At 41.4% G+C, this 27962-nt stretch overlaps 1 protein-coding gene across 2 annotated transcripts in view; it reads left to right on the top strand.

The window, feature by feature from the left end:
- Window positions 1-27962, top strand: part of tbcd (tubulin folding cofactor D) — a 151652-nt gene that overhangs the window by 35048 nt on the left and 88642 nt on the right. For both annotated transcript variants that reach the window (XM_042342494.1, XM_042342495.1), the window contains exons 10-13: window positions 2189-2349; window positions 2971-3031; window positions 4111-4185; window positions 9294-9388. In XM_042342494.1, the coding sequence (XP_042198428.1) occupies window positions 2189-2349; window positions 2971-3031; window positions 4111-4185; window positions 9294-9388 (392 nt within the window). The remainder of the gene's footprint in view (window positions 1-2188; window positions 2350-2970; window positions 3032-4110; window positions 4186-9293; window positions 9389-27962) is intronic.

The raw sequence follows: 27962 nt of genomic DNA, 5'->3' as shown, positions 1-27962 counted from the left end.
ATGATGTGAATGTAAATGAACTTGTTGCCGTTCTTGCACTGAATGCAAGACAATGTCCCAAGAAATTTGAAGTAACCTTTTGAGCAGAACAATTGTTTTCTTGTATCGTGAGACATCCTACCTGTTGTAGCAAACTGGATTTTAGATTTTAAAATTACATATTTTATGCATAGAGCATAAATCTTAAATCTTCATAAATCCATCCACATTTGCAAACTATTGTGACCATTGTATAAGCAGCTTGAGCTTTTAGCACTGGGTCCTTTCACAGTACTTTGCTCAGTTGAGACTGGCTTGCTCTTATCCATTGCATGTACTCTAATCCCAATTCCATGCTCTTTATCACGGTTGTTTATATTCTTCTTCAAATTATTTATTCACAATGTGTTAGTGAAAGCTACCCTAAAGTTCAGATGTACTTTTGATCCATGTGAGAATACCAATTTTGTTTTAGTGTACATCAGCATGTCCAATAGGTGGCCCAGCGGATAATTTGATCCTGTCAGACTATTTCTAAGATTCTAACTTCCGCTTCCTCCCTCCCTGCTTGGTGAATGCCCTCTCATGGCAGGGGCAGGAGCTAGCGGTTGGGAGGATGCAACGCAGAGAGTAGAAATAACGCCGGCCATTACTGCAGTGTGTTCCCGAGCTGAGGAGAAAGCAAGGGCGACACCTTATCCACTGCGTCCTTACCAACTGCTGGCTCCTGCCGCTGCAGATAGTGAACTCTGCGACTGATTGGGAGAGGGGGAGAGAGAACATAAGAATTAGGAGCAGGAGTCGGCCATTCGGCCCCTCAAGCCTGCCCCGCTATTCGATAAAATCATGGCTGATCTTCAGACCTAACTCTAATTACCCGCCCTGTCCCCATATCCCCTAATCCCTCTGTTTTTTGAAAAATATATCAGTCTCAGCCTTGAAGATGTTCAGGGACTGAGCATCTACAGCCTTCTGGGGGAGTGAATTCCATAAATTAATTACCCTCTGAGTGAAGAAATGTTTCCTCAACTCTGTTCTAAAAGGCTGACCCTTCATTTTAAGACTGTGACCCCTGGTTATAGATTCTCCTACCAGGGGAAACAGACCCTCAGTGTCTACTTTATCAGCCCTTTAAGAATCTTATGTATTTCAATAAGAGCTCCCCTAATTCTTCTGTACTCTAGAGAATACAGTCCTAGTTTATTCAGCCTATCCTCATAGGTCAGTCCCCTCATCCCAGGAACTAACCCAGTGAATCTACGCTGCACCCCCTCGAGGGCAAGTATGTCCTTTTATAAATAAGGAGACCAGAACTGCACACAATACTCTCGGTGCGGTCTCACCAAGGCCCTATACAGTTGCAGCAAGACTTCCCTACTCTTGTACTCTAAACCTTTTGCAATGAACACTAACATGCCGTTCGCCTTCTTAGTTGCTGCTGCACCTACAAACTAACTTTTTGAGACTGGTGTACAAGGACACCCAAATCCCTCTGACACTAACACTATCGAATCTCTCCCCCTCCAGAAAATAATCTGTTTTTCTATTTTTGCTACCGGGGTGAATAACTTCACACTTCCCCACATTAAATTCCATCTGCCACCTACTCGCTCACTCCCCTATCTATATCCCGTTGCAATCTTTTTGCATCATCCTCAGAGCTTACTCTCCCACCGAGTTTAGTGTCATCCGCGAATTTAGATACGTTACATTTAATGTCCTCGTCTAGATCATTGATGTAAATTGTAAATAGCTGAGGCCCAGCACTGATCTTTGTGGCACTCCACTAGTCACATCCTGACAATTCAAGAATGACCCGTTTATCCCTACTCTCTGTTTTCTACCCGTTAGCCACTTTTCAATCCATGCTAATATGTTCCCCTTAATCCCCTGGGCCTTGACCTTGTGCAATAGTCTTTTGTGTGGCACTTTGTCAAATGCCTTTTTAAAATCTAAATAAACTATCTAACCTGCAGATACATCTTCAAAAAACTCTAAATATTAGTTAAGGATGACTTCCCTTTTGTAAAGCCATGTTGACTCCGCCTAATCTTGTTATGGTCTTCCAGGAATCCCATAACAACATCCTTAATTAAGGACTCAAGAATTTTCCCTACCACTGATGTCAGAGAGGCGGGAGGCTATCTACTTGAATTCCACTTTATTTCTGCAATGTTTTTTCCCCCAAACCCCTACTTCCCCATTTAAGATACCAACGTGGGAGCAGGTCTTTAGCTCTGAACTTGCAAGTGACAGGCCAGATAGAAACCACTAACTCCTCAGCGACGAAGAATGTGGAAGAAAGAGCGGAGGAGGAGGAGGATGACGATGTTGATTACGATATCCCCACGGAGATGGAAAACATCATAGGTAAATGAGCAGTTTGTACAGGTTGCCTCATCCTGAACTAACTCTTAGACCCATCTCTGGTTTAAACTGTTCTTCCTCTTTTCCCCTGCCCTCCATTGTAAAATCTTGCCTCTTGTCTCTGAGCCTTAATTGAGATTGTAATGAGTACACATTACAATCCCCGGCTGTATGCAATTGGCTGCCGCATTTCTCCCAGAAAATATACAGTCAATTTACTTTACAGTATATTCTGTGAAGCGATTTGAGACGTCTAGAAGATGTGAAAAGCGCTCTATCAAATGCAAGGATTATTATTTTTTATAGCCTCAATCTAACGTAATTACCCCAATCCTAATGTTTTTACGTGTCTCCGTGTTAGAAGTGTTCACCACTTACTGAAGAAAACCAGATAATGCTTAAAGTCTAGACTTGCAAGTATTTACAGTGAGAGCAAGTGCACTGTACTTGAATCTTTGTGCAAAATCTCTTCCCTTTGCAGTAGAGAGAGAAACTGCTTTGCCAGTGTTCAGGACTTTCTAGTCTGTAGTGGGTGGAAGTTGATGGTTAACAAAATTGATGGAATGGCATAATGGACGTGCATTGCATCTGTCTGGTATTGACGTTTTTGTGGATTTGTTACAGAACAACTGCTATTTGGGTTGAAAGACAAGGATACTATAGTCAGGTGGTCTGCAGCAAAGGGGTAAGTTGAACTCGAAAGCCCAACCATACATTAGTTATATTTCCACTTATATCACATGTTATAATTTGAAAAAAAGGTCCAAATATATTTTGGGGCAGGGAATGGTGAGTGGGTGGAAGCCATACAACAGTTGAGGATATGAATGTGAGCATTTTGACTATTGCATAGTTTGTTCTCACATGATTCTCACTGTTGTTCTCACATAGCTACATGTAAAATGTTCTCAGAGCTTAAAAAACAAAGCACACCTGTAGAGAAATATTGGATAAGTGACTGAATAATGTTTTTGGGGATATTATTTGCAGAGACTTCTTCAAGATTTATTAAATATTTGTTGTTGTAGTTTTGGCTGTTAACTCCTTCAGCTACAACTAGTTTTACAGGAATACCAATCGTAAAATAGTTGTAAAAAATGTTCTTTATCGTCCTGACATTCTGAATAAACTCACAATAGAGAAAGTAGAAGGTGTGAGAGTTCATTATCATCTGAAACAGAGACTGACTCAGTTCCTTGAAAGATTATATTTGGAGAACAATATTTTGAATAACAGTAATGCTACACAGCTGCTGAATAATATATATAAAATATGTTGACTCTGAATCATTATTAGGGTGACCGGAATACTGCACGTAATTTTGGGCACCCTATTTTAAGGGATGATATGGATTACTTTATACAATATTACAGAGTTGGAGATCCTGCCTACAGAAATTGGCAATTGCATAGTATTGCTACTTTGCTTACATTTTTTGCATTTATCGGGTCATTGAGACAACTCAAAGCGTTTCACAGAATATACTATAAGTGAATTGATTGTGTATTTTGTGGACGAAAGTATACGTATATAGACATACCTGCAGGTCTAGTCATCTACTTAGTAAGCAAATCGTAAGTTATTTTCTAAAGTTTTCTAAAGTTATTACTCCAATATCTTGCTTTAATATTGTTCTTGGTGCTTTACAGTAGCTGCACTTTTTCAAGTTTGGTATTTTCACTTGACTGTTGATAAGTTAATAAATAAAAGTTAAAACCACAAATTTGATTTTGAGACATGTGATTTCCCTTTATTGCTTGATAGGATAGGAAGAGTGACTGGAAGACTTCCTAAAGAACTTGCAGATGATGTGGTTGTTTCTGTGCTTGAATGCTTCAGGTAATGGTTATGTTTTCCCATTTTATTTGGGCTACGTTTGGGGGCACGTCTTAGTGCAGAAGAGGTAGCTAGAAAGAGGCCCCTGGTTTATGGTTGTGCAGGAAAATTTCAAGACACAAGTGCAGGAAACACCTGTACCTTTACCGGGGGGGGGGGGGGGGGTATAGTAGAAGCCAGAGCATTTGATTAATTTCATGAACAGTTTGATTCTATATTGGGAAGACAATGGGGCAGATATAAAGTATTGCCACATAGCTTTAGATGCTCAGGATGGGTACAGGCAAACATCATCTTACAGTTCACTTTTCACATGCCCCCAGAACAAGGGGGTATAATCTTAAAATGAGAACTAGGCCATTTAGGAGTGAAATCAGGAGATAGTTTTTCACCCAAGGGGTAGTGGAAATCTGGAACTCTCTCCCCCCCATAGGGCTGTGGATGCTGGATTCATTCCTGTTTTCAAGACTGAGGTGGATAGATACTTGTTATGTCAGGGTATTAAGGGATATGGGACAAGGGCGGGTAACTGGACTTGAGGTACAGATCAGCCACGATCTTATAGAATGGCAGAACATCAAGACAACAACAACAACAAGATTCCATTTATAAAGCGCCTTTCACGTCAGGAGGACGTCCCAAGGCGCTGCACAGTTGGGTCATGACCCGAGCAGGGGGGAAATGGTCAGGGTGAGGGGAGGGAAGGGAGGGAGCGAGGAGGGGAGAAATGGTCAGGGTGAGGGGAGGGAAGGGAGGGAGCGAGGAGGGGGTAGAGAGTCGAGAGGAGAGCTGAAGGCTCGGTCAAAGAGAAAGGTTTTGAGACCGGCCTTGAAGGAGGAAAGGGAGGAAGCGGCGAAGGCACTGGGGGATGGAGTTCCAGAGCCTCGGGGCTGAGAGGCTGAAAGCCCGACCACCGATGGTAGGGCGATTGGGGCGGGGGACGTGTCGCAGACCGGAGCCGGAGGAACGGAGGGTACGGGCAGGTAGGTAGGGGGATAGTAGGTTGGAGAGGTAGGAGGGAGCGAGGCCGTGAATGGCCTTGTAGGTGAGGATGAGGATCTTGAAATCAATCCTCTGGGGGATGGGGAGCCAGTGGAGGCGAGCGAGGGTGGGAGTGATGTGGTCCCGAAGCCTGGTGCGGGACAGTACACGAGCTGCAGAGTTCTGAATGACAGAACAGGCTTGAGGGGCTGAATAGCCTACTCCTGTTTCTATGCGAACAAGAGATGTGTTTTCTCAGTACTCTTGTCAAACAGAGCTATAATATATCATTGGCAGAGATAATAATAATAATAATAATAATAATAATCCTTGCATTTGATATAGCGCTTTTCACGTCGAGAGGACGTCCCAAAGCGCTTCACAGAACACACTGCAAAGTGAATTGACTGTATATTTGTGGGCGAACGCGGCAGCCAATTGCGCACAGCAATGTCCCACAAACAGTCGTAGATTGAAAATGACCAATTTATTATTGTTTTTTGTTTTTGGAGGGATTATTATTAGGCTCTGTGTGGAGTAAGGAAACTTGCCCAAGGTTTCACCCTCTGCCTGGGATTGAACTCAGGTCTCTCACTTGCAAAGCGAGTGCTCTAACCACTGAGCTACAGGACTCCACAGTAATCTTTGTTTTGGAATAGCAGAGATGACAATTGGAAAAACCACTCTTTGGCCCCACTATAGTTTGAGATTACAAGGTAAAGGAGGAGAATGAGAAATGAGTACTGTAGAATATGAGGGACCGGAAAAGACCATTGTGGTTCATGTGGCTGCATTCAAAATTATTCATTTTGCTTAGATAAAAAACAATCTTAAATAACTCAATTAATTCTAAATCCGTGTTGAAGTAGCTAATTCTCCCTGGTGTGCCACCTACCTCCTGGCTAAGAAGGTCACAGAGACCAGGGCCTCATTGAGCAGTCAACTAGTACTGGTATAGGACATGGAAATGTGCAGTCAAAAAAGTATTGTTTTCATCCCCCCCGCCTTTGTTTTACTTCTGCGCTAGTGAGTGACTCGGGGACTGGAGAGCTGTCCAATTTCTAATCAGGGTCTCAGGATGAACTAATTGTTGGTTTGTCGGTTAGATTGTTAACAAGTGCAAGGTTTTTTTTCATTAAAATGGGCTTCATCTTGGGCACCCAGTTGTAGGTTCCAAAATGGAACTTATGTTTACTTTCTCAGCAATGTAGTTGCTCTGCTTGGGATGAAAACATCCGCTTGGCTGCACCTTCCTCCGTGTCACCTTCCACCCCGCCCAAACCATCCACAATGCCTTCTCCCTCACCACAGCTCCTGCCACTCCCTCCTTCTTACGCTCCTTTGGTCCCATTTCTCCCTGTTCCCTTTCCCACAATCACCCAGATGAAATTCACCACCTGCCTCAGCTACCACCTGTGCAGCGCCTTGGGACGTCCTCCTGACGTGAAAGGCGCTTTATAAATGGAATCTTGTTGTTGTTGTTGTTGCTGCCTCAACCACCTCCCCACCCAGCTGCTGGCCACTCAACTCCCCCTCCTCTCCCCCCTGCTGGCTGACATGGCCACACAGTTGTTGCAAGTCAACTTTGGACACACCGCTTCCTCCACTCCCTCCTCGAGCCCCCCTTGTAGTCTGGTTTTCGCCCTGACTGCCCACAACACAGGGAGAGCGCTTGTCAAAGTCACAGACGATGTCCTCTCTTATCTGTGACCAGGGCTCCTTCTGCCTCCTCGTCCTCCTGGATCTCTTTGCCACGTTCGACACAGTTGACCACGCCATCCTCCTACACAACCTCTTGCTCATTCACCTTAGTGGGACCGCACTTGCATGGTTCGAGTCCTACTTAACCAACTGCCTCGATTTCATCTCAGCAAATGGTTTCTCCTTTCGGCCCCACCTGGTCATCTGTGGAGAACCCCAGGACTCCATCCTTGGCCCTCTTCTTTTCCTTATCCATATGCTCCCTCTGGGCTATATCATCCGTAAACTTCCACATGTATGCGGATGACATACAAATTTACTTTGCCTCCTCCAGTACCAACTTTAGGTCCTCCGATGTTCTATCAGATTGTCTGGCAGACATCATGGCCTGGATAAGTGTAAACTTCCTGAATGTGGACAAGATGGAAGCCATTGGCTCCTGTCAACGTCTTCACTCCTGCGGATCTGAACTCCTCAATCTCCCTGGGCTCTCTCTCTCTCAGAATCACCGAACCAGTGCGCAATCTAGGCATCTAGTTCGACCCCCAGGTTCTTCCCCTACATCCGATTCCTGACCAGGACCGCCTTCTTCCACCTCCGCCACATTGCCCGCCTCCCACCATACCTTACCCCAAATGCAGCCGAAACCCATGTGCATGCGCACCCTAACCCTAAGTTTGTCACTTACCGCTTGGATTACTCCCAGTCTCTCCAGCTCTACTATTCAAAAAATCAAGCTCATTCAGAACTCTGCTGCCCGTATACTGACCCGGACGAAACTCCGTAGCCACATCTCACCAGTTCTGGCCCAGGCTCCACTGGCTCCCCATCATCGAATGGATCAACTTCAAGATCCTCACACTCGTGTTCAAATCCCTTTACTCCCTGGCACCTCCCTACCTCTCCAACCTCCTCACTCCCTAATCCATCACCCAGTGCCTCCGCTCGACTGGCACCAGTTCCCTGCTCGTCCATCGCGCCCTCTACCCCACCATCGGAGATTGCTCTCTCAGCCACCACACCCAAAAATCTGTAACACTCTCCCTCAACCCCTCCAAGCTTGCCCCCTCTCCCCTTTTTCACGTCCTCCCGAAAAACTTCCTCTTCGTCCATGCTTACGGCCACCTCTACCCCCCCCCCACCTTGCTGGCTCGGAGTCAGGCTCTGACAGTTTTAAGTGACACTACCCTGCGTGGAGGGTGCTATGTACACTTATATACCTTGTATACTTGCAAGTTGTTGTTGCTTCAAGTCTGAAAATTCCCAAAACATGAGCTGATTTTATACAACTGCTGGTGGTTTTATTAGCGTGACAAGCAAGGGTCACCGTGAAGTGAAACCGCCTTTCATCAGAAATTAAAAACAAGATTAAGCAGCCGGAGGCATCAATAAACTCGCCTAACTGGACGCAAATACCTAAAATCGGGGAAAAAAGGATTACACAATTCTTTTGGATGATGCTTATCTGTAATTCCAGCTCTTTTGGATTAAGTAACGTTTGGACAACATTTTAGATTAAGCAACTTGTTCAGGAAGGAAAAGGTGTTTATAATTTGCTGTGTGCATATCTGATTATTTGTCTTTGGAGATAATAATTTGATATAGCATCTTGTAATGCTGGGTGAACAGGGGCACGTGGAGTAAGGAAACTTCATAGAATCAAAAATCTTGCCCAATGTTTTGCCCTGCCGGGAATCGAACCCAGGTCTCTTGCTTGCGAGGCGAGTGCTCTAACCATTGAGCTACAAGATTCCATTTAAACTCTGACTCAGGAGCCATTTTACTTTCTGTAAAGTTTATTTAATTTGAGAGGAGTAGAGAGGGACGAGCTTTGCTCTTAAAATGTATGGAGGAGGTGGGGGAGCTGTTTTTTCATCGTACCTATTACATCGGTTTCTTTAACCGATAAGACACGTTAGCTCCCCCAATGGGGGTAGAAGGAAACCCGAAGTAGATAAGAATATCTCAATTCCTGTAGTTTAGCTAGTGAACCTCAGTTTGGGCAGCCATCAAGTGCTTTATTTATCCTCAGCGCGTCTGAAGGGGGGTGGGGGAGGCAGTCAATCAGCATTAAAGGATTATCTGGTCAGAAATCTACTATTCTGTTTGTGTATTCTCACATAGTAAGAATCACCGTAGAATGTCAATAATGTTTGTAGAATATGTAAAAAGGAGGGTGTGCGTTTTCTTTGTTCTGTCTTATCCGAAGCTGCTTCAAGATTGTTTTGCTGAGCTTTGCTTGACTATAAATAAAGAATCGGCACTATTATCATTGTCATGGATTGGCAAATGTCACCATAACATTATCCTTTCAGTGGGAGGTAAAAGCATGCAATGGTGACTTGTTTGCTTGGTCTTGAGGGTTCAGTTTGTGCCCAGTGTGCTCTTTTTCGGGCTGCAGACACCTGAAATTATTTTTGCTCTTACAGTTTTCAGGAAACTGACACTGCATGGCATGGTGGGTGCCTTGCGTTGGCCGAGCTGGGCAGAAGAGGACTTTTACTCCCTTCCCGACTTCCTGATGGTACGTAATATGCAGGTGAAGGATTGCTGGAAATATTAACTAACAACCGCACACACCCATATTTGTACTGTGTAGAAATTATACATTTAATGTGTTATGATCCATCAAGACAAAGGGTGGACAGATATCAAGAAATATTTCATAGAATCATAGAATTGTACAGCACAAAAAGAGGCCATTTGGCCCATCGAGTCTGTGCTGGCTCTTTGAATAGAGCAATTAATATCAATCCCACTTCCCAGCCCGTCAATGTTGGAGTGGAGTGGGCGAGCACATGAAGCAAGCTGCCAGGTGTTGGCTGAGCGAAGGGAGTATGAGGTGGAGTATGATTACCGAAGATTGCAGAGTAGGGCGGGGCAAGGTCTTAGAGGCATTTAAATGTAAGAACTAGGATCTTAAAGTTAGTCTGCTGGAGGATAGGGTGTAACTGGGTGGGAATGGGAATGATATGCCTCAAGGAGCTTAGTGTGGCTGAAAATACAGGCTGCAGAGTTTTGAAGGGTGGAGTTAGGGGAGCCAGTGAGCAGGGGATTGAAGAAGTCGAGGCTGGCAGTGACAAAGCTGTGGGTGAAGATTTCGGCTGCGTTGGAAGTGAAGCCAGAACTGGATACAGTCCAACTGTGACCCAACTAATATCTTGTACAAGTTAATTATCTTCTTGCACTTGTGTTCAATACTCCCAATATATGAAGCCCTACATAGTACTCACCTTTAATATCTTTGTTTAATTTTTTCTGAGTATTAAAAACCCTCACAATATCACTGAATTTATTTGACCATGTATTGTGTTAATATTTTTTTTACATGGGGCTACACTGCAGGGTGCAGGTGCTGGACCTGCAGGGAAGGGCAAGGGTTCCGGTCAGGTTGCCGTCAGCAAATTACACTTGCTGCAGGCAAAACACAGGACTGTGATTGCACAAACTCGTGCATGTGTGGAGCTCCTGTAGCTGGAGTCTTAATGCTCTGTAGCATATTATGAACAAGCTGCCAGATTCGCTATTTACACAACACGGTGTCAGATTATAATTTGTTTCTGNAAAAAAATACTGAACTACTTGTTTGCAGCTGGAAGTGAGTGACAGTGTACCATGACAAAACAGCTGACTGATGTCGGTCTGGCCTCAGTACCTGTGACAAATAACTACAAGATGATTGTAGGGAAGGATTTGGTCCACTGACAGCCTGAGAAGGGATACTCATCCATTGTGGTTGGAATTTCTTTCTCTCTCTCTCTCTCTCTCTCTCTCGTCAGCTGAGTGTCTGACACCTATGGAAACCCATCGCTGTACATCAGAGTGTCCAAACCAGACTTGATAGTTCCAAATATGCACCCCACTTGCACATAGGAAGATTATGAAGCTCATCGGCAAAGCAGATGTTGGTAAATCAAGGGCTCAAATTAACAGGCACAAAAGTTTAAAGAAAGTTAGTCATGGGAAGTCAACTGCTACTTTTTTTTAAGAGTAACAAATGTCTGGAATAAATGTCAAGGAATAGTCAGTACTCGCTCCAAAACAAAATGGTCACTCAATCTACTGTTTGTGGGCCACTGCTGTGTGCAATTGGCTGTCGCGTTTGTCCCACAAAATCAACATTATGATCTATTCTGTGAAGCACTTTGGGACGTCTTCAACAAAGTGATAAGGCGCTATATCAAATGCAAGGATTATTAGTATATTACAGTGTAAATGGTTTCAAGAATGCAACCAGATGTGTTACTTACAGAGAAGGGATGAATAATCCTTGCATTTGATATGGTGCATTTCATGTCAAAGGATGTCTCAAAACGTTTCACGGGATATACAGTGAAGTATAGTGACAGTATTTTGTGGTGGATTGAGGGACAAGGTGAGAGGCTAGATGGGGATGAGCATCCAAATTGGCGAAAAGGCTTATTTTTTTTTAAAAAAAAAGAAGTTTAGGAATGCAAAAATTCTGATTTTGTTTGCTTCCTCATCAGTAGGAATTAGATGTTTGTCACTTGATTTATCATTGGTTTTTAGGTTCTTACCTGATTTATCATATGTAACATCCATCCGAAAAATGAATTCATAATTCTGACGTTGAGATGTTTTGAGGTGATAATTGAAGCTTTGGTAAGCAGGGATTACTTGCTTAAAATGAATTTGTCAGTCAGTATGATGTAGGTTTAAGGCAAAATACTGCAGATGCTGATAATGCAATACAAAATTACATTTGTAAAGCGCCTTTCACGTTGGGAGGACGTCCCAAGATGCTGAACAGTCAGGGATTAGGACCCGAGTGGGTGCCGGGTGGGGGGAAATCAAGAGGATGGTGGGCAAAGGGTAGTAGGGTGGCTGAAAGCACTGTCGAAGAGGACAGTCTTGAGGCATGCCTTGTAGGAGGCAAGAGAGAGAGCGAGGCAAAGGGAATGTGGGAAGGAGTTCCAGAGGGTTAGGGCAGAGAGGCTGGAGGCCCGATCGCCGATGGTGGGGTGGGATTGGTGGGGGACATGGAGCAGGCCTTAGCTTGCTGAGCAATGGGAGCGGATGGGTTGTTAAGCGGTTAGCAGGTCAGAGAGGTAGGAGGGGGCAAGGCCGTGAAGGGCCTTGAAGGTGATGATGAGAATTTTGAACTCGATCCTCTGAGGGATGGGGAGCCAGTGGGTAGATACCCTGAAATGTTAACTCACTTCCCTCGCTCCATAGATGTTGTCTGAACTGTTGTCTGAGTTCCCAGCGACTTCTGTTTTTATGATGTTCTTTTACTTTGACCCGATCATATTCTTTCCTGTTAAGACTTTCCTTTCTATCTACTTTATTTTCCTGTTAATGCTTTTTATTTAGAGGTTCACACGTATAGTTTTTATTCTGGAAGCTGCAAAGGAACCACAAGACATTGAGCACAGGTTCTATTTCGGAGGTTTGAAAAGCAAAGATAGTTTTTATTACAGTACTTTGGTTCAAGTGAGGTAGCCATGGTGAAGCAAACTTTAGACGTCAAAGAACTGACTGCACCTAATTTTGGAGTTTGGAAATTGACAGTCATATTGGAAAAGAGAAACAATAAGGGCCAATTACAAATTTTAAGATAATAAAAAATAATAGCAACATATATACAGCGCATTTCACATATAAACAAATGTCTCAAAGTGCTTTACAAAACAAAATGATTAGAAATGAAGGGAGTGTTATATAGATACTTATTGCAGGATAAATTCTAACTTGTATTTCAGTCTCTTCTAGAAAATGTTGGAACAGTCGAATGAGCAATGGATCAAATCAGTGCTAAATATCAGATTGTTTTTACTGATTGTTTCCCCCTGCTCTCCCGAAAGTACTTATTCTTCCCTTCACCCGGTCAGTCCTCCCATATCTCACCCGAGTGGCTATTTGGCAGCTTATTTGTTTACTGAGAGCATCACAGATAGTGATTAGGAAAGGGACCATGGCAGTCTTTTTCCCCCCACCATTCCACTTTTCTGCCCAGTGGTGTTGAGTACAACTGTAACCTCCAAAAATACCTTCCCTAGCTGAAAAACCTGACTCAGCACAGAACATGATTGAACTTCTAACCTTATTAGTATGTCTTTGTGCTGTATTGAGCAATACCTTCATATCCGCTGGGACATTACTGATCTTTCCTCTTGTTTATGCAGACTATTTTCTGTTGCACTGTAATTTATAGCTCTTAACCAACACCCACATATAGTGTATAGAATCTCATTTGCAGTGGGCTGACAATCAAAGAATAATAGGATGCACACACCCAATTCTTAGGGTGTGTGTTAGACATAACATAACTAATCCAGGCTTTGAAATCTAGAATCTCAACATTATTATCAATCTTGCACTGTTCAGTAATTTGCTCAGCCTAATTTTTGTTTCTTTAAATTAGAGATGCTTGTCCCTTCTTACGCAACTCTTGGTCTCTTTCTCAAGTTGAATATCCTGCCACAGTCATTACTCTTTGCATGCTTTGCCTCTGCTTGGGGTTTATTCACTTCCTTGCTGTGCGACCTTTTCGGATTCCGCGATTTGTGTTCTTTCTCGGTTTTGTGGGGTGGAGGGGATGAGCACAGGAACTTGTTTTCATAGCTGGGCTGCTCAATACCAGAAAGGTCAGTGCGTGATGCAGTCAGTTCGTTGCTGAACTTGCCATTGCCGCACACAGCTAATTGGCACAGAGCCACAGCAGCTGACTGCTTATGTTCGTCATTGCAGCTCTTTGCACTTTTGGCTACATTTATCGCTTGCGTGGTGCTGTCCACTTGTCTTTCTCTCGTCCCTTTGCGTTCACTCGCTCTTTGGTGATCCTTGCCACTGTTCAGTTCTTCCACGGCACTATCAGGTGAGCCTGACGTGCACTTAAGCTGAGTCCTTGATTCAACGTCTGCTCGTTGTTGACTGGAATTTTCGGGCGTTTGCCATCCATTCTTGTACAGAGTTTTGACTGAAAGATTTAGGGGCATATCTTGCACTTGGGTTTCCATTTGCAATGCACAACTTTCACTCCTGTATTGTAAGGCATTCTTAATAATGTTTCTGCCCTCCTTTTCTTCTTCAACGGCACTGTTTTTACCTTTTTTGGAGAGATTCAGAGGAGTCATATTGGGGTCGTTTTCATGTGTAGTTACTGGAACATTGCCATGGCAGTAGTCCACAATGGTAACATTAGAATAAGGTGGACTCGTTGCTTGGTCGCTGTTGATTCTGCAAACGGAGTAAAGAAATATGATTTTAATGTTATTTTTCAGTACTTTTTAATGTACAATTTATTTTTTTCAACTTAATTCTCTTCCCACCCCTTGACCTGAAGCTGCCTCATACTGAACGACCATCTGCAGACACCAGAAGTCCTCTCTTATCTCACCCAAGTGGCCGCCTTTCACGAGTGAGCCTGGCTAGTGAGTGGCAGTTGGCTGTTTGTTTGTGGAGGAACAAAGTCCAATTCTTTCCTCAACCAATATCCACAAGGATACTTTCCAAGGAAACTGGATGGGTGTCGTAGACAGGAAGCCAGGCTGGATTCCTATCGAATTTCTCTAGCGCAGGGATGCTGAGCACAATTATTATTATAATAATAATAGTTGCATTTGATATAGGCCTCATCACGTCTTCAAGACGTCTTAAAGCGCTTCACAGAATATACAGCAAAGTGAGTCGACTACATTTTGTGGGCGAAACGGGGCAGCCGATTGCACTCAGCAGTGTCCCACAAACAGTCGTGGATTGAAGTGATCAATTTATTATTTTCTTAAGCAATTATTAGAAATTTCTGTGCTCCTACTGCTGCCACTGCTGGTCTGTGTGGCTTTATAGCACAACACAAGGCACTTTTTAAACTTTTCAACCACCAATAAAGTTTACTTTTTGATTTGCTAAACTTTTAAATTCAAGGATTTTAAAAACACAACCAATCGATTAGAAGTAAAGAATGTACAACAAGTGAAATGAAAATCAGTGGGAAAACCTAAAATATTAAGCATTTCCCATGACTTTTTTCCTAAGCCATGCAGGCTGGAGTTGCTCCTGAAGGCTCTGAAAGTGGCCATCTTACAGCAGCTGCTGGAGGTGAGCAAGCAAGGACCAAACTGAGACCATTCTGCTGTCTCTCCTCCCTGTGGGTAGCCTCTGCTCAGCATCTCTCCTCAGTTGCGATTGGTAACAACAGAGTAGAGAGGGGAGGAAGGGGATGCCTTCACTATACATTCCTTTAACTAACTATTACTCTGATAACAGCAAGAACAACAACTTGCATTTACATTGCACCCTTCATGCGGGTAGCGTCCTACAATGATTAGGATGGAGCTGTGTTATTACAGTTTTCAAAATCGAAACTTTTGTATTAACACTGAATAGATCTGTATTGGAATATACACCTGCCATAAAACTATGGAGCTGTGTGGCAAGAGTTCTTAATTCTGACCTGTGAAGTGCTGGTTAGAGCAAGCTTGTAATATGCCTCATGAATTATCCTGCTAATAGATGGGTAATACTGTTCCAATCTCACTAGAATAGCATATCTGTTAATTTGGCACATGCTTAGAGGAACAGTATCAAAATTTGGTCAATTTGACTAAGATTATTCAAATTGCTTTGTGCAATCGGCTGCCGTGTTTCGCCCACAAATATACAGTCAATGCACTTTACAGTATATTCTGTGAAGTGCTTTGAGAGGTCTAGAAGACATGAAAAGCGCTAAATCAAATGCAAGGATTATTATCAAATAGCTGGTTATTGTATGAAATACATTTTTAGATAATTGCCAAATTTGTTTGATTTTTGTCCTATTTCAATCTAACAAGGAACAGTTAAATTCTAAGCAATAGGTATATATTTGGCTTCAAATTCAATGCCAAAAGAATATTTTAGTCATGTGCAAAAGTAAAGGATTGAGAATCCATCAATCCCCTGTAAATTGCCAGTACTGATATTACCATTGCACAAGAGCCTTGCAGCACATAAAACATTTTTTTAACATTACAACCCATTTATTAGCATTTGAAGGTACCTGCTGCCTGGACCCTGGCTTTCCGGTTGGTATTGCTGAATATGGTACTTGTTTATTTGTGAATTTTTGAAATTTCTGGGTGGTTTGAAGGATGTGAAACATTTCTCTGATCTGTCACTGCTGTCATTCGTGCTTGAAGAAAACTTGTGGGAAGGATCCACAAAACTTTCAGAAGCAAATGATGTCTGAGCAAAGTTAGTCGGGCTGGGTCGTCCTGGGGAGCCCATGGCTGCACTTCCAGGTTTAGGACTCGTTTTTACATCTGCACTTTGGTCTTGAGGGTCACAACTCGTATCCCGTGTCATAGACTCATTGTCTTTTACGTACGCCGGAGGAATACAATTGTCCCAGTCTCGGTGAGGCCTCTGACTTGGGTCTTGGAGGTACAGATGTGGTGGTAATGAGGCTCTGTAAAGTGCTGGATTACGTTCCATTACGTTTTGCTGGAGCTTCAGACCAAATGGGGGGAAGTGATGGTCGGCCGAAGGCAAATGGCAAAGCCCATAAGGAATGGGAAGATTTTGATGGAAGTGTTCCAACATGCGATACCTCTCTACACTTGGCATTCCTGGGTGATACAGGGGGAGTGCTGGATTCTCATACTCCAGTGGTTTCCCAGTCAGAAGGTATGGTGAGAAGACCTCTCCCAAGCCTCGGTTAGTGTGGTAATGAGCGTAGTCTGGAATCAGTGGCAACGTGTAGGGCGGAATTGACCCGAAACTTCTGGTGCTTGGGAATGCATTAGAAACCTCTGGTGGCAGTGAAGAAAGACCTGGTCTCCACGGACCAACTGGGCTATAAAATGCAGATTTTATTTGAGAAGATGTTCTGTCAATTGAATCATCCGAGACAGAATTGCTACCTTCACTGCCTTTTCTGAGTCTCTCAATGCGTCCGATGGATGACCTGCCAGCGTTTTCGCTAATTCCATCCTTCTCGGACTCACCCTCCACAGGACTGATCACTTGCCCGTGCTCCTTCCTTTCTTTCACAACTTGAGTTGTGTGGAAAAGTTCTTCCATTTCTATGTTTTCTTTCATGTCCTCACTGTTGAAGGTCTGTCGACTTGCAGCTTTATTCGACTCAACGGTGTTTGCACTTTCTACGTCTGTCAGTTTGTCTGCTTCCTTGCACCTGTTTTGCAGAGCATCTTCCTGACCGAGGGCAACATTCTCAATGGAACTTGACTTTGTTCCCTTTCCTATCTGGTCTTGGTATGTAACGAGTGAGATAGAATTTTTACACAGCCCATACTTCATATGGTTAAAGAGGTGGGATTTCTCATTGCATGTGAATGGGCACTGGAAGCACTTGTACTTAAATGGCTTCCCAGGAGGTCGAGGAATGTAGTGAGGTTTCTTTGGTTTTCGTTCTTTGGTGATATTCATTTTTTCCCCTTTATTAACAAGTGTTGTTAGTTATTGTTCTCTCAAAATTGCTGTTTTATAGATTGTATTACTTGCTTTGTTAGGCAGTGGTTTTCTTAACTTTTGAGTCTGTGTCTGACAGAATGAAAGGAAGACTCTTCAGGTTTGTCTGCTCAAACGCCACTTCTCATAGATTTGTACAGATAACCAGAGTCCGTAAAGAAATTAACACTGGAACAACAAGTTGTACAGGAACTGTTGAAGAAGGAAAAAAAGAAAATTTGTTAACTTTACACAAAGATGGCAAAAGCCATTGCATTCCTTAAAGCACGCCTGGTTTTACAACCTTCATGCATGTCTGGTAGTGATGTGTCAACAGGAGCTCCCTTTTTTTGTCAGCTTACAGTATGGTGTCCAGAATTAAACTTTACAACAATTTATACTATAATATTGAGTAATCTACATGGGAAACTGAGATTCTAGAAGGGCATTGCTCTCACAAGACATGATACTTAATCATTTCAATCCTGCCATTTAAGTTTTCTCAGTACTTACAGTTATTAATTTCATTAAAATCCCTGTAGTTCCTATCTGGTGCATTAATACAAGGTTCTCTCATATTTTGATTTAGAAGGTGCACAGGTGTATGAGATCTATATCAGATTGTCCAATTTTATAGTGTAGAAGCTTTCCATAGTTCTGAACTATTAAATATTTTGTAAATCATTTTGTTGGGATGATTTGAGCATGCAGTATTTTCATAGTTAGAATGTACAAATGCTGTTTTTAACACTGGTTAATTTGCATTTTAGGCATGTTATTAGACACTATTTGGGTCAAATTGATTTATCTTAAATGGCAGTCCTTTATGTGAAACGTTGCATCTTTTAAAGTATATCATGTACAACAAATCTTATCTTCTCTCCTGTTGCCTCTCAAATAAAATTGATCATTCACTTCATAGCTAATCGTGGGACATTGCCATTCACAAATTGGCTGCTGCATTTGCCCACAAAACACACAGTCACTGCACTCTACAATAAATCCTGTGAAGCACTTTGAGATGCCCTCCCAATGTGAAAGGTGCTGTAAATGTAAGGATTATTATTATTATTAAAGATGTTTATTGGTGATGGTAGCTAGCTCTTTTCTTTGCTACTCTTTTGGTGGGAAGAGGGAATTAGGATCCAGCGATTGATGTCAGGGCCGAATGACGCAATTATGTTAGTAGCTTGCCATTCCACCTGAAGTGAGGGTTAACAGGAAGAGCAGATGGGGACTGCAAGTTGCCAATTCTGCATGACTACAAGTTCATCATCATCTTCAAACCAAGATACAGTAAAACAATAGGCAATTAATCAACTTTTATCCATGGTGAAAAAGCACTGTTTTAATTCTATCTCTTCGAAAGTAGTTTGCTCTTTGTAGTTTTGTATGCCATAGTCTGAGTTGGCATTTAACTGGCTGTTTCTTTAAGATTATCAGGGAACTGAGACTTTCAAAAGAACAAATTTGAAAGTCCCAAATTTGAAAGATTTGCAAACAAATCTTGGCAATACTGTTAGACAGTTATGTTTGGTCAGCAGCCAGATACGAGTGTGATTCATGTTGAAGCCTGGTTGGGCTGAGAAGGCAATGAGTTTCATCCATTTGATAAGAGGTGGGAAATTAACACATTGATTGAAAGAGCAGGTTATAGGGCTTCTTTGTCATCCTAGGCTTGTTGCAGCCTGCCATTATTGCAGCATTATCTCGCTATTTCATGGGAAACTCAGCTCTTGTAGTTCTCATGGTCTGCAGGCGTGGATTTTTGTAAGCCCAAAGGCTAGGTACTTTTACTTTTATAATTGAGATTGAAACTACATGTTCATCGTTATTAATCTTTGATGTGAGCTCATCATGGACCGAAACTCCAGAAGCACATTTATAGCTTCTTTAATAAGATATAAGATAAGTAAAATATAAAATTGAGTGTTGCTTTATGACTTTTTTTCCTATATCAAAAAAAAGGGCCTAGTTAGTTTCTAACTGGAATTTGATTCTTTACAGCTTGACTATTTGTTTTTAGTATTTTAGTCATGGGCCACACAGGGTGGTCTACTTTGGTAGATCAGGTGAAACTGTCGTTTAATAGAGAACCATTAAAAACTTGGCTTTTACCCCAACAAGCAGTGACAGATGTTGCACAGACTTAACCATTGAACTGATCGGCATCATCTCTTCCTAGTGAAGTGTTACTGAGCTTGATCGATATGTCAATGAGGATTGAATAGTACGGAATATACTTGAGGTTTCCATTGTGATGATCAACATTTTGTTTCAATAAATGTCTTTTGTTAAAAAAGATTGTAATGGTTCCATTTGGTGCACTGCTGTATCCCAGAGTCTGTTTGAGGTATGAATATTGGTAAGTAGGTTAGAAAGCCACTAGTACCCTGGGTTGCTCCTGTATGTTGCCAGGAATTTAGTGCATTAGTGATGTATTTGCAAATGCCTGAAGCGATACTCTCCGCAGCTTGTGTTGGAGATACAGGTGTCATTGAAATCTGCTGTAGGCTTGATGGTGTTAGATTGTTCCAGCCGCTGTGAGCTGTAGCTCAAGTGTTTGGCGTTCTGTTCACTTCAAAGGGTTGACATTATTTCCTAAACACTTTGTGATTGGTTTCCCTGCTGTTATTTTTGTGGCCTACATGATACTCCGACGGCTAGTATATGTCTGAGCTGAGTCTCTCAAATACGTCATAAGTATTTGATGTAAAGTCGTTGCATGCTCAATTATTTACCAGATTCCTGGATTTCTTTTGCAAGTACAAATTAGATAAAATCATAATTTTTCAAACTGTTGTAATGTCTCTCAAAAAAGTGCAACTAGGTAAAATAAACCAGTGAACTGTCCTCAAAACCCATGTTAAAGCATTTTTTTCCTCTAACAATAAACAGGGAATCATTATTGCAATGGCCTTGAACCCTTGAGTAATTGTGAAGAGGGAGGTGAACTGCAGGAATGGACAACAGGTGTTAGTGACAACAGGTGGTTTTCAAAGTGATGGCTTGAATTTGAACTTTCAGCAAAAAAGTAATTTCAGTCTTCAGAGAGCTATTCTCGATCTTGTAAATTGGAGTGTTATTGCACTTGTGCTAGGTTTTGTAACTTTCAATTAAATCTAGATTGCTGGTGCCATTCTCACTGAAAACTGTCACAGTAGTCAGGTTTGTGTAAGCCTGTCCACTCACTGCAAAATGTCCATTAAAGCTTCACAATGCTGAGGTGCCACCTGTGTAAAGAGTGCTATTTAATTGCAAGTTGTTATGTTTTTTTCAAATATTTGTAGCATAACTTTAAGGTTTTGGGGTGAAAGTTTAAGCACTCTGTTTTTGGGAGATAGCACCACTGTTTTTCTCTCCTTGACAATTGGAATATATATTAATAATGCCAAAAAATATTTTGTCATATGGCTTACTGTTTTCCAACCAAGAAGTCTGAAAATTGGAAATAGAATAGTAGCACAAACTCGGAATTTCTATACCTTCGACGATTTAATAATAATCTTTGCATTCAATATAGTGCCTTACGTCTTCGAGACGTCTCAAAGCCCTTCACAGAATATGTAAAGTGAACTAACTGCATATTTTGTAGGTGAAACAATATGTTTATAATTGATTATTTCCCCAAAATTCTCGATCATCTTTAACTTTTTTGTGCTGGCGTCAAGGATGTGGGTGAAGCTGCCCTTTGGTTTCCCTCCCCGTGGGCAGTGCTTAGCTTCTGGTTGCACCACCCTCTGAAGGAATGTCCTGTCCGACGAGTTACATTTATGAGTGGGTGCTTTTGTGCTACAGCTTTTTTTTAAAAAAAGAAAAGGCTTTCGGCTGGTACAACAATTTAATGCTCAGGAATGATGATTTATTTCTGAACAACCCTCATATCAAAATAATTCCCTGATGCTACTTGGATCTGTCCTTCAAAGGTCAACACAAGTTCTTCATTTAGGAGCGGTTTAATGTTTTAGTTTCGGAATATTAGCCATATGACCTGTCACGGCTAAAAAACAAATGGTTGTCATTTTCACTCTTGGTTCTGAAAATGGTCTAGTGGCAGGAGCGGCAAATCGTTTTGGTGGGCCAATAAATGAATCATAGAAATAACATAAAAATAGTATAGATTTATGGCATAAATCAAGAAATATTTAATCACCAAACATTTTTTTGGCCAACCAAAGTCGTTTGCTGCCACTGGTTTAGGGGGTGCTAACTTCATACTTTGTCAGCCAGAAATAACATTGCAGTGTGACTTGTTGATTTCATGCAGCAGTATATAATAATAAAGCTACTTGACAATAATGATTATACTAAGATTAATGCCGAATCGATTGCAGACAAAAACTGTCTGTTAAATGGAAGACAAGATCCTGTTTTCCCTCCATTCGTTGAAACGTTTTCCTCCCATTCTTTGATTCTTCCCCCTGTTCCGTTCCCTTTCTGAAAAGAAGGCAGATGTGCCAAAAGCACTCTTTAGCCAGACTCCAGGAGGCGCTGAAGACCAGACCAAGACGGCTGGCTCACAATTTCTTTTCCCTTACATAAAGGAAAGGACTTTCCTCTTAATGTTCCCCTGTTCCCCCCCAAAAACAGTAGAGACCCAGCACTTCCAATTTTGGGAAACACAGAGATTGGATCACTTGCTATTGCTGTGGCATGGTATAATAAATCAGAAAATCATTCTGCCTTGGTCTGTTCCTAATTGAGGTGCCCAAATTAATGAAAACTGAATTTACTGCTAATGGATAGCATCTCAGGTTACTTGAATATCCGTCTTTCAACAAGTATTTTGTGTGTTCATCTTTTGTTGGCTCATTTCTGTGCCCTGGAGAACAGAATGACAGCGAGTGTCGAGTTTTGGATCCTGGTTCCTGGAGTGGGTGTGTAAAATGCTGACACAGACATTAACCTTGCTGCAGCACATCGCTTAAAGCAGAAGCACAGGTGCATTAGAAACAGTCGAGAAACAAATTTTTTTTTTTCGGCCCTGTCTGTCCATGAATCTTGCACTCTTTCTTATGCTTATTATTAAAAGTCATAAACTGAAAGGTGCTTTCAGATTAAGATTTCATTGGTTTGTTGCTCAGATTATGTGTTTAAAAAAAATGAAATTTTTAAAAAAGCCCGTCTTTTGACTCATAAAGGTGTGTGTTCATAAGTTTTGCAAATAGTTTTATTGGCAACAAATATTATTCCGCTGTGGGCTTTGTCCCCTTCACTTCCCAAAATGTGAAAAGATCAGTAGATTAAGAAGGAGTTTCCCTTAACAAATTTATGGGTGTGCTAGTTTCTGGGATGTTCCCAGTCATTTTTCAGTTTGCACAATCGGTTCTAGTTTCCACATCACAGAACGCGGCAAAAAAAAAGTGGTCGGTTTAACTAGAATCAACAGTTTTTTCAGAGGTTGGTAACAAGCCTGCCTTACACAAATGTTAAACATTAAACACCCTCTTGTTGCAGCTTTTCAAATATGTGGATTTTGACTTTAGAGAATTCTTAATGAATTGAAATTTGACTCAACGAATTCTGAAAATTCTAAGTCCTTAACAGCATGATTTAGTGAGCACCTGCCTATTCCATGACTGAAATGGTCAATAAATGTTCATATTGATCAATGTAACTAGTTTGTAAGTTATATATAATTACTTTAAAACATGCAGAACGCACTTACCTGACATCTGCTTGTTTGTTGATCGCTGTTGCTCCCTAGAATGTACTGCAATAAAGCAAAAGTACCTGCTCTCCTTAATTGCAAGGTGAAAATGAAGCCAGCAGTTCCTATAGGAGGGACTATAAGTGAATGAGTTGGGCCCTCAGGGTATAGAGATACACCTGATGTTACTCCTGCCCCAAGCAATGATTCATGTTGTTTTATCCAGTTACAGCTAACTTCCAGTATTACCTCAACATCTGATATGCAAAGCAGAACTGTTTTGGTTTCTGTCAGCTCCTTTGCGGCATAGAGGCATGTTTACATAAATGTGAACTTTTGTGGCATAACTAAGCACTTTGTCTTTGAACTATAACTCTGCTTACACTCCTCTAGTGCCTCTTTTTTTGACTCCACATTCTCCTTCGACAATTCGAGATTGATGGTTTTAAAGTGCTCTAACAGATTAAATACTAATTTGTGCTCTGTATTAAACTTGACCAAACATGTTTCTGTCTGCTGTTTGAGCCCCATTACCAGAACTTTGATACTCTAAGCATTTTTTTTTAATTGGCATGTTTTCAGTACAGCTATTAACCATTTATTTTCAACAGGGAAGCACAAGTTCTTATAAGAAGAATCAGTTCAGAGTATAGTTTGAGAATGATTCTCCTAAAATCTAAACAGGATCAAATGATTAGGTGTTTGGGAAAGCCAGAAATGTTACTTGAATATGTGTGCTGGATGGTGCGGAGAAATTCTTACCATCTCTGTTTATTGCAATTGTGTTTTAAATTTATTTGGTAAACATTGTTGTTGACGTTGTAACGATGAAGGTTTACAGTGATATCTCCATTTTATATAATGGTGTCTTTGAGAGCCACAATTTTTATTCAATACAGTCATGAGTTACAGGGTTTTTGTTTGTTTGTGTTTTTGTGGTTTGTGAATAAACCATGCCAGTCACGAGAATGTTGTGTCACAAACTGCACCGACATCAGGTTCAAATCAATGTACATGATCTTTGGTTGAAACACCTAGTGAGGTCACTGCACTTGATCCTTCCACTTATAACAAAACCACTTTAAGCACACCTTAAGGTGAGATTGGAACATTAACTGTCGATGTACTGTTTTCTGTCTTTTTGGGGGGTCAGCCGGGTGTCTTGATACAATGCGAATACCCAAACCCATGCTTAAGAGTATAATAATAATCCTTGCACTTGATGTAGCGCTTTTCACGTCTTCTCGACGTCTCAAAGCGCTTCACAGAATATACTGTAAAGTGAATTGACTGCATATTTGTGGGCGAACGCGGCAGCCAATTGCGTATAGCAATAATAATAATAATAATAATAATAATCCTTGCCTTTGATATAGCGCTTTTCACGTCGGGAGGACGTCCCAAAGCGCTTCACAGAGTACACTCTAAAGTGAATTGACTGTATATTTGTGGGCAAACGCGGCAGCCAATTGCGCACAGCAATGTCCCACAAACAGTCGTAGATTGAAAATGACCAATTTATTATTGTTTTTAGTTTTGGAGGGATTATTATTAGGCTCTGTGTGGAGTAAGGAAACTTGCCCAAGGTTTCACCCTCTGCCTGGAATTGAACTCAGGTCTCTCACTTGCAAAGCAAGTGCTCTAACCACTGAGCCACAGGACTCCACGTCCCACAAACAGTCGTTGATTGAAAATGACCCATTTATTATTGTTTTGTTTTTTTGGAGGGATTATTATTAGGCGTGTGGAGTAAGGAAACTTGCCCAAGGTTTCGCCCCGCCTGGAATTGAACTCAGGTCTCTCGCTTGCAACATGGATTGAAGTGACCAATTTATTATTGTTTTGTATCCAAGCCAAGCCAAGTTGCATGCATGCTACCTACACATGGAAATTCACGTGTTGGGAACTGAATGCACATTCAACTCATTATATCACTCCTGGTGTTTCCTGCAATGAAGCCATCTATACTATTCCAATTCTGAGTCCTGTAGCTCAGTGGTTAGAGCACTTGCCTCACAAGCGAGAGACCTGGGTTCGATTCCCGGGCTGGGTGAAATGTTGGGCAAGTTTGCTTACACCACACGCTCCGTTTACCTAGCAGTAAGTAGGAACCCAGTTGTTAGTCGATTGGCAGGTCGCTTTTCCGGGGGTAATAATTCTTTCAAAAATAATAATAATAAATTGGTCACTTCAATCCACGACTGTTTGTGGGACACTGCTGTACACAATTGTCTGCTGTGTTTCTCTCACAAAATACACAGTCAATTCACTTTACAGAATATTCTGTGAAGCACTTTGAGATGTCTAGAAGGTGTTTAGAAGGATTATTATTTAATATCTTTCCCTTTACCTTCTTGTAGCTTTCTTCTACATGTGCTTGTCTAATTTCCTTTTAAGTGCTTCAGTCGACTCTACTTGAATATCCATCCTTGACAATTCATATTCTCATAACTCTCTGGGAGAAAATTGAATTGCAAACTTTTCCTTTCACTTCCTGGTTATAATCTTAAATTCATGTTCCATTGTCCTCAAATCACTTACCAATAGAAACTATTCATCAGTACTCTCTGAAACCCTTTTATGAACTTAGAGAGTGCTACCATATCACCTCTCAACTTTCTCTACTTATGATTCTTAATCAAAAATAACAACTCAAATATAGTGCTTCTCATCTCGATGAGCTTTACAAAGAGGATGTGGAGGAAGGAGAGGAGGGGTAGTTTGAGCGTGTTGACCATTTATTTGGGTTAGCTGGTGCCTTACACACAAATAAAGTTATCATGGTGCTAAAAGAGTATTTAAACCAAACTATTGAGAGTTCCACATATGTAAAGAAATCTTCATTTGTCTTTCCCTAGAGCAGTGGTGGCAGACCTTTACGGTGGGCCAATTTTTTTTTCTTGATTGAATATATCTTGCCATAAGCACTTGTGCAAATGTTCCGGGGATGGGGCTTCTTGAGACGGACAATTTGGCCACCACTGCCCTAGAGGAATGTAGTTTGCTCACTTAACTCTGAAAAGTAGCAGCTGATTTTAAAAGGGAAATAAATATTGTAAAATGAAAGGTATAGAAGGACACAGGAAAGAGTAGGGAAGAATGAATAACCAAATAGCTCTTTCAGAGAGTCGGAACTGCCACTGTGTGCTGTTTCTGTGCTGTCAAACTTTTATGATTCTACAAAGCCATATTTGCCACAAAAGGCAATTTATGTTCATAAACCGTGTCACTCTTTCTGTGTCTGAGGTCGTGTTACACTTACACAGCTTTCATGGAATGTTCAGTCCTTGCTTTTATAATGGGGAGTATTATAGGATATTGTAGTTATCAATGTGATACACAGCCTGTGGTTACTGGATTTTTGTTGTACCTTTTTAGCAGTAGTTTTTAACAAAGCTGGCAATTATCTTTGGACTGCATTAGTAAATAGAGAAGGAAACCTAATCTTTGGAACACACAGCAAGCATATTGTCCAGCTCTCTGCGGAGCAAGTTGTGCATTGGGAATAGACACACTACACTGAGAGGCAGACGTGGAGAAGCTTTGCTGTTTACTGCAGGAATTTTCAGTTGAACGATCAAGTAGAGGCTTGATGAGTAATTTCACCAAATTTAACATTGTCTACAGTAGGTTATTTGCATTAATTATTTACACTAAAGTTTATACTACCTCAAGCAATGTGCTGAGGGTTGAAGCTACTTGAACTGTATTCCTTGGAAGGCATGAAATTGTAAGAGTGACAGCACCAGCACAATCGGCTAACTTAAGTCTCAATTCCCTATTCTTTTAATAATAATTCTTACATTTGGCATTTGCAAAGATTATTGTTTCGAAGAATAGGGAATTGGGACTGGAGTAATAGCTGCAGTGGATGACTCCTTCATATTGGTTCTCTTCAAATGCCTAATTGTGGAGTGCTGGAGCATATTGGTTAGAGCACTTGCAAAGGAGAGGACCTGGGCTCGATTTCCAGGCAGGGTGAAACCTTTGTTAGTCAACTGGTGGCTCGCTTTCCGGGGGTAATAATTCCTTCAAAAACAAACAAACAAAATCATTTGGTCACTTACTCCATGACTGTCTATGGGACACTGCGATGTACAATTGGCTGCTGCGTTTTGCCCACAAAATATATGGTGAATTCACTTTACAATATATTCTGTGAAGCGATTTGAGACGTCTCAACGATGTGATAAAGTGCTATATCAAATGCAAGGATTATTATTATTTTAAATGTCGCAATAATCTTAGCTTCTATATACCAACTACCCTGTGGACAAACATCATTCATTTTAACTTCCCCTTAAGTCTTCCAGTGATGGTGCTGAACTTGTGCCCCTTTGTTCCCAATTCACCAACCTGTTGGAATAATCTTCCGCTATTTATCCTCTCCAAGCCGTTCAGAATTTTGAAAAGAAGGTACATTAAAATCTGCTCACATCCTCCAAGGCCAAAGAAAGTTGTAATAGGGGTAAAGATTTTGTATCTTTGTATGGTGTCTGTCTTTGTCAAAGTCAGATATAGCCACAACAGAGGAGGTCAAATAGAAGGTCACAATTTATGTCAGTACTAGGGTTTTTTAATTCTGGTTTTGAGCCTTTTTACAACAAGTATATTTGTTGATCTGTTAATCTTAACCCGACGTCTTAGTTTCTGTGCAGTGCATTGAATGAGTTTTTCAGTCAATTGACCTTACTCTACCTGCACAAGAAGCTTGAATCTTTGTGGTTATTATACAAAATCACAAGATTAGTTTGGCTTNAAAAAAGGCATTTTGGCCAATCTGATCTCATCCTTCCAGAATGCCCCATCCTACCACCGTCCCATCACAGTATGAAGCTGCCTTTTAATAGAGAACTCCTCAAGCTGCCTGGAGCAGAGAGCCTAGCAGCGTAAGGAGGGAACTGAGTGAAGTGGAACAGAGTGAGAATGCTGTTAAAGAATTTGGTGAGAGTGGGAATTCTTCAGCCAAAGAGCAAGAGAGAATTCTTTCATTCAGCGGAAGAGTGGGAAATGTATCGTGAGGTGGAGGCAACCTTAT

The sequence above is a fragment of the Callorhinchus milii genome, unplaced genomic scaffold (genome assembly GCF_018977255.1).
Source record: "Callorhinchus milii isolate IMCB2004 unplaced genomic scaffold, IMCB_Cmil_1.0 Scaffold20, whole genome shotgun sequence".
In the NCBI taxonomy this organism is placed as follows: domain Eukaryota; kingdom Metazoa; phylum Chordata; class Chondrichthyes; order Chimaeriformes; family Callorhinchidae; genus Callorhinchus; species Callorhinchus milii.
Note: the sequence above shows the minus strand (reverse complement) of the source record. Positions and strands in the feature narration are given on the sequence as shown.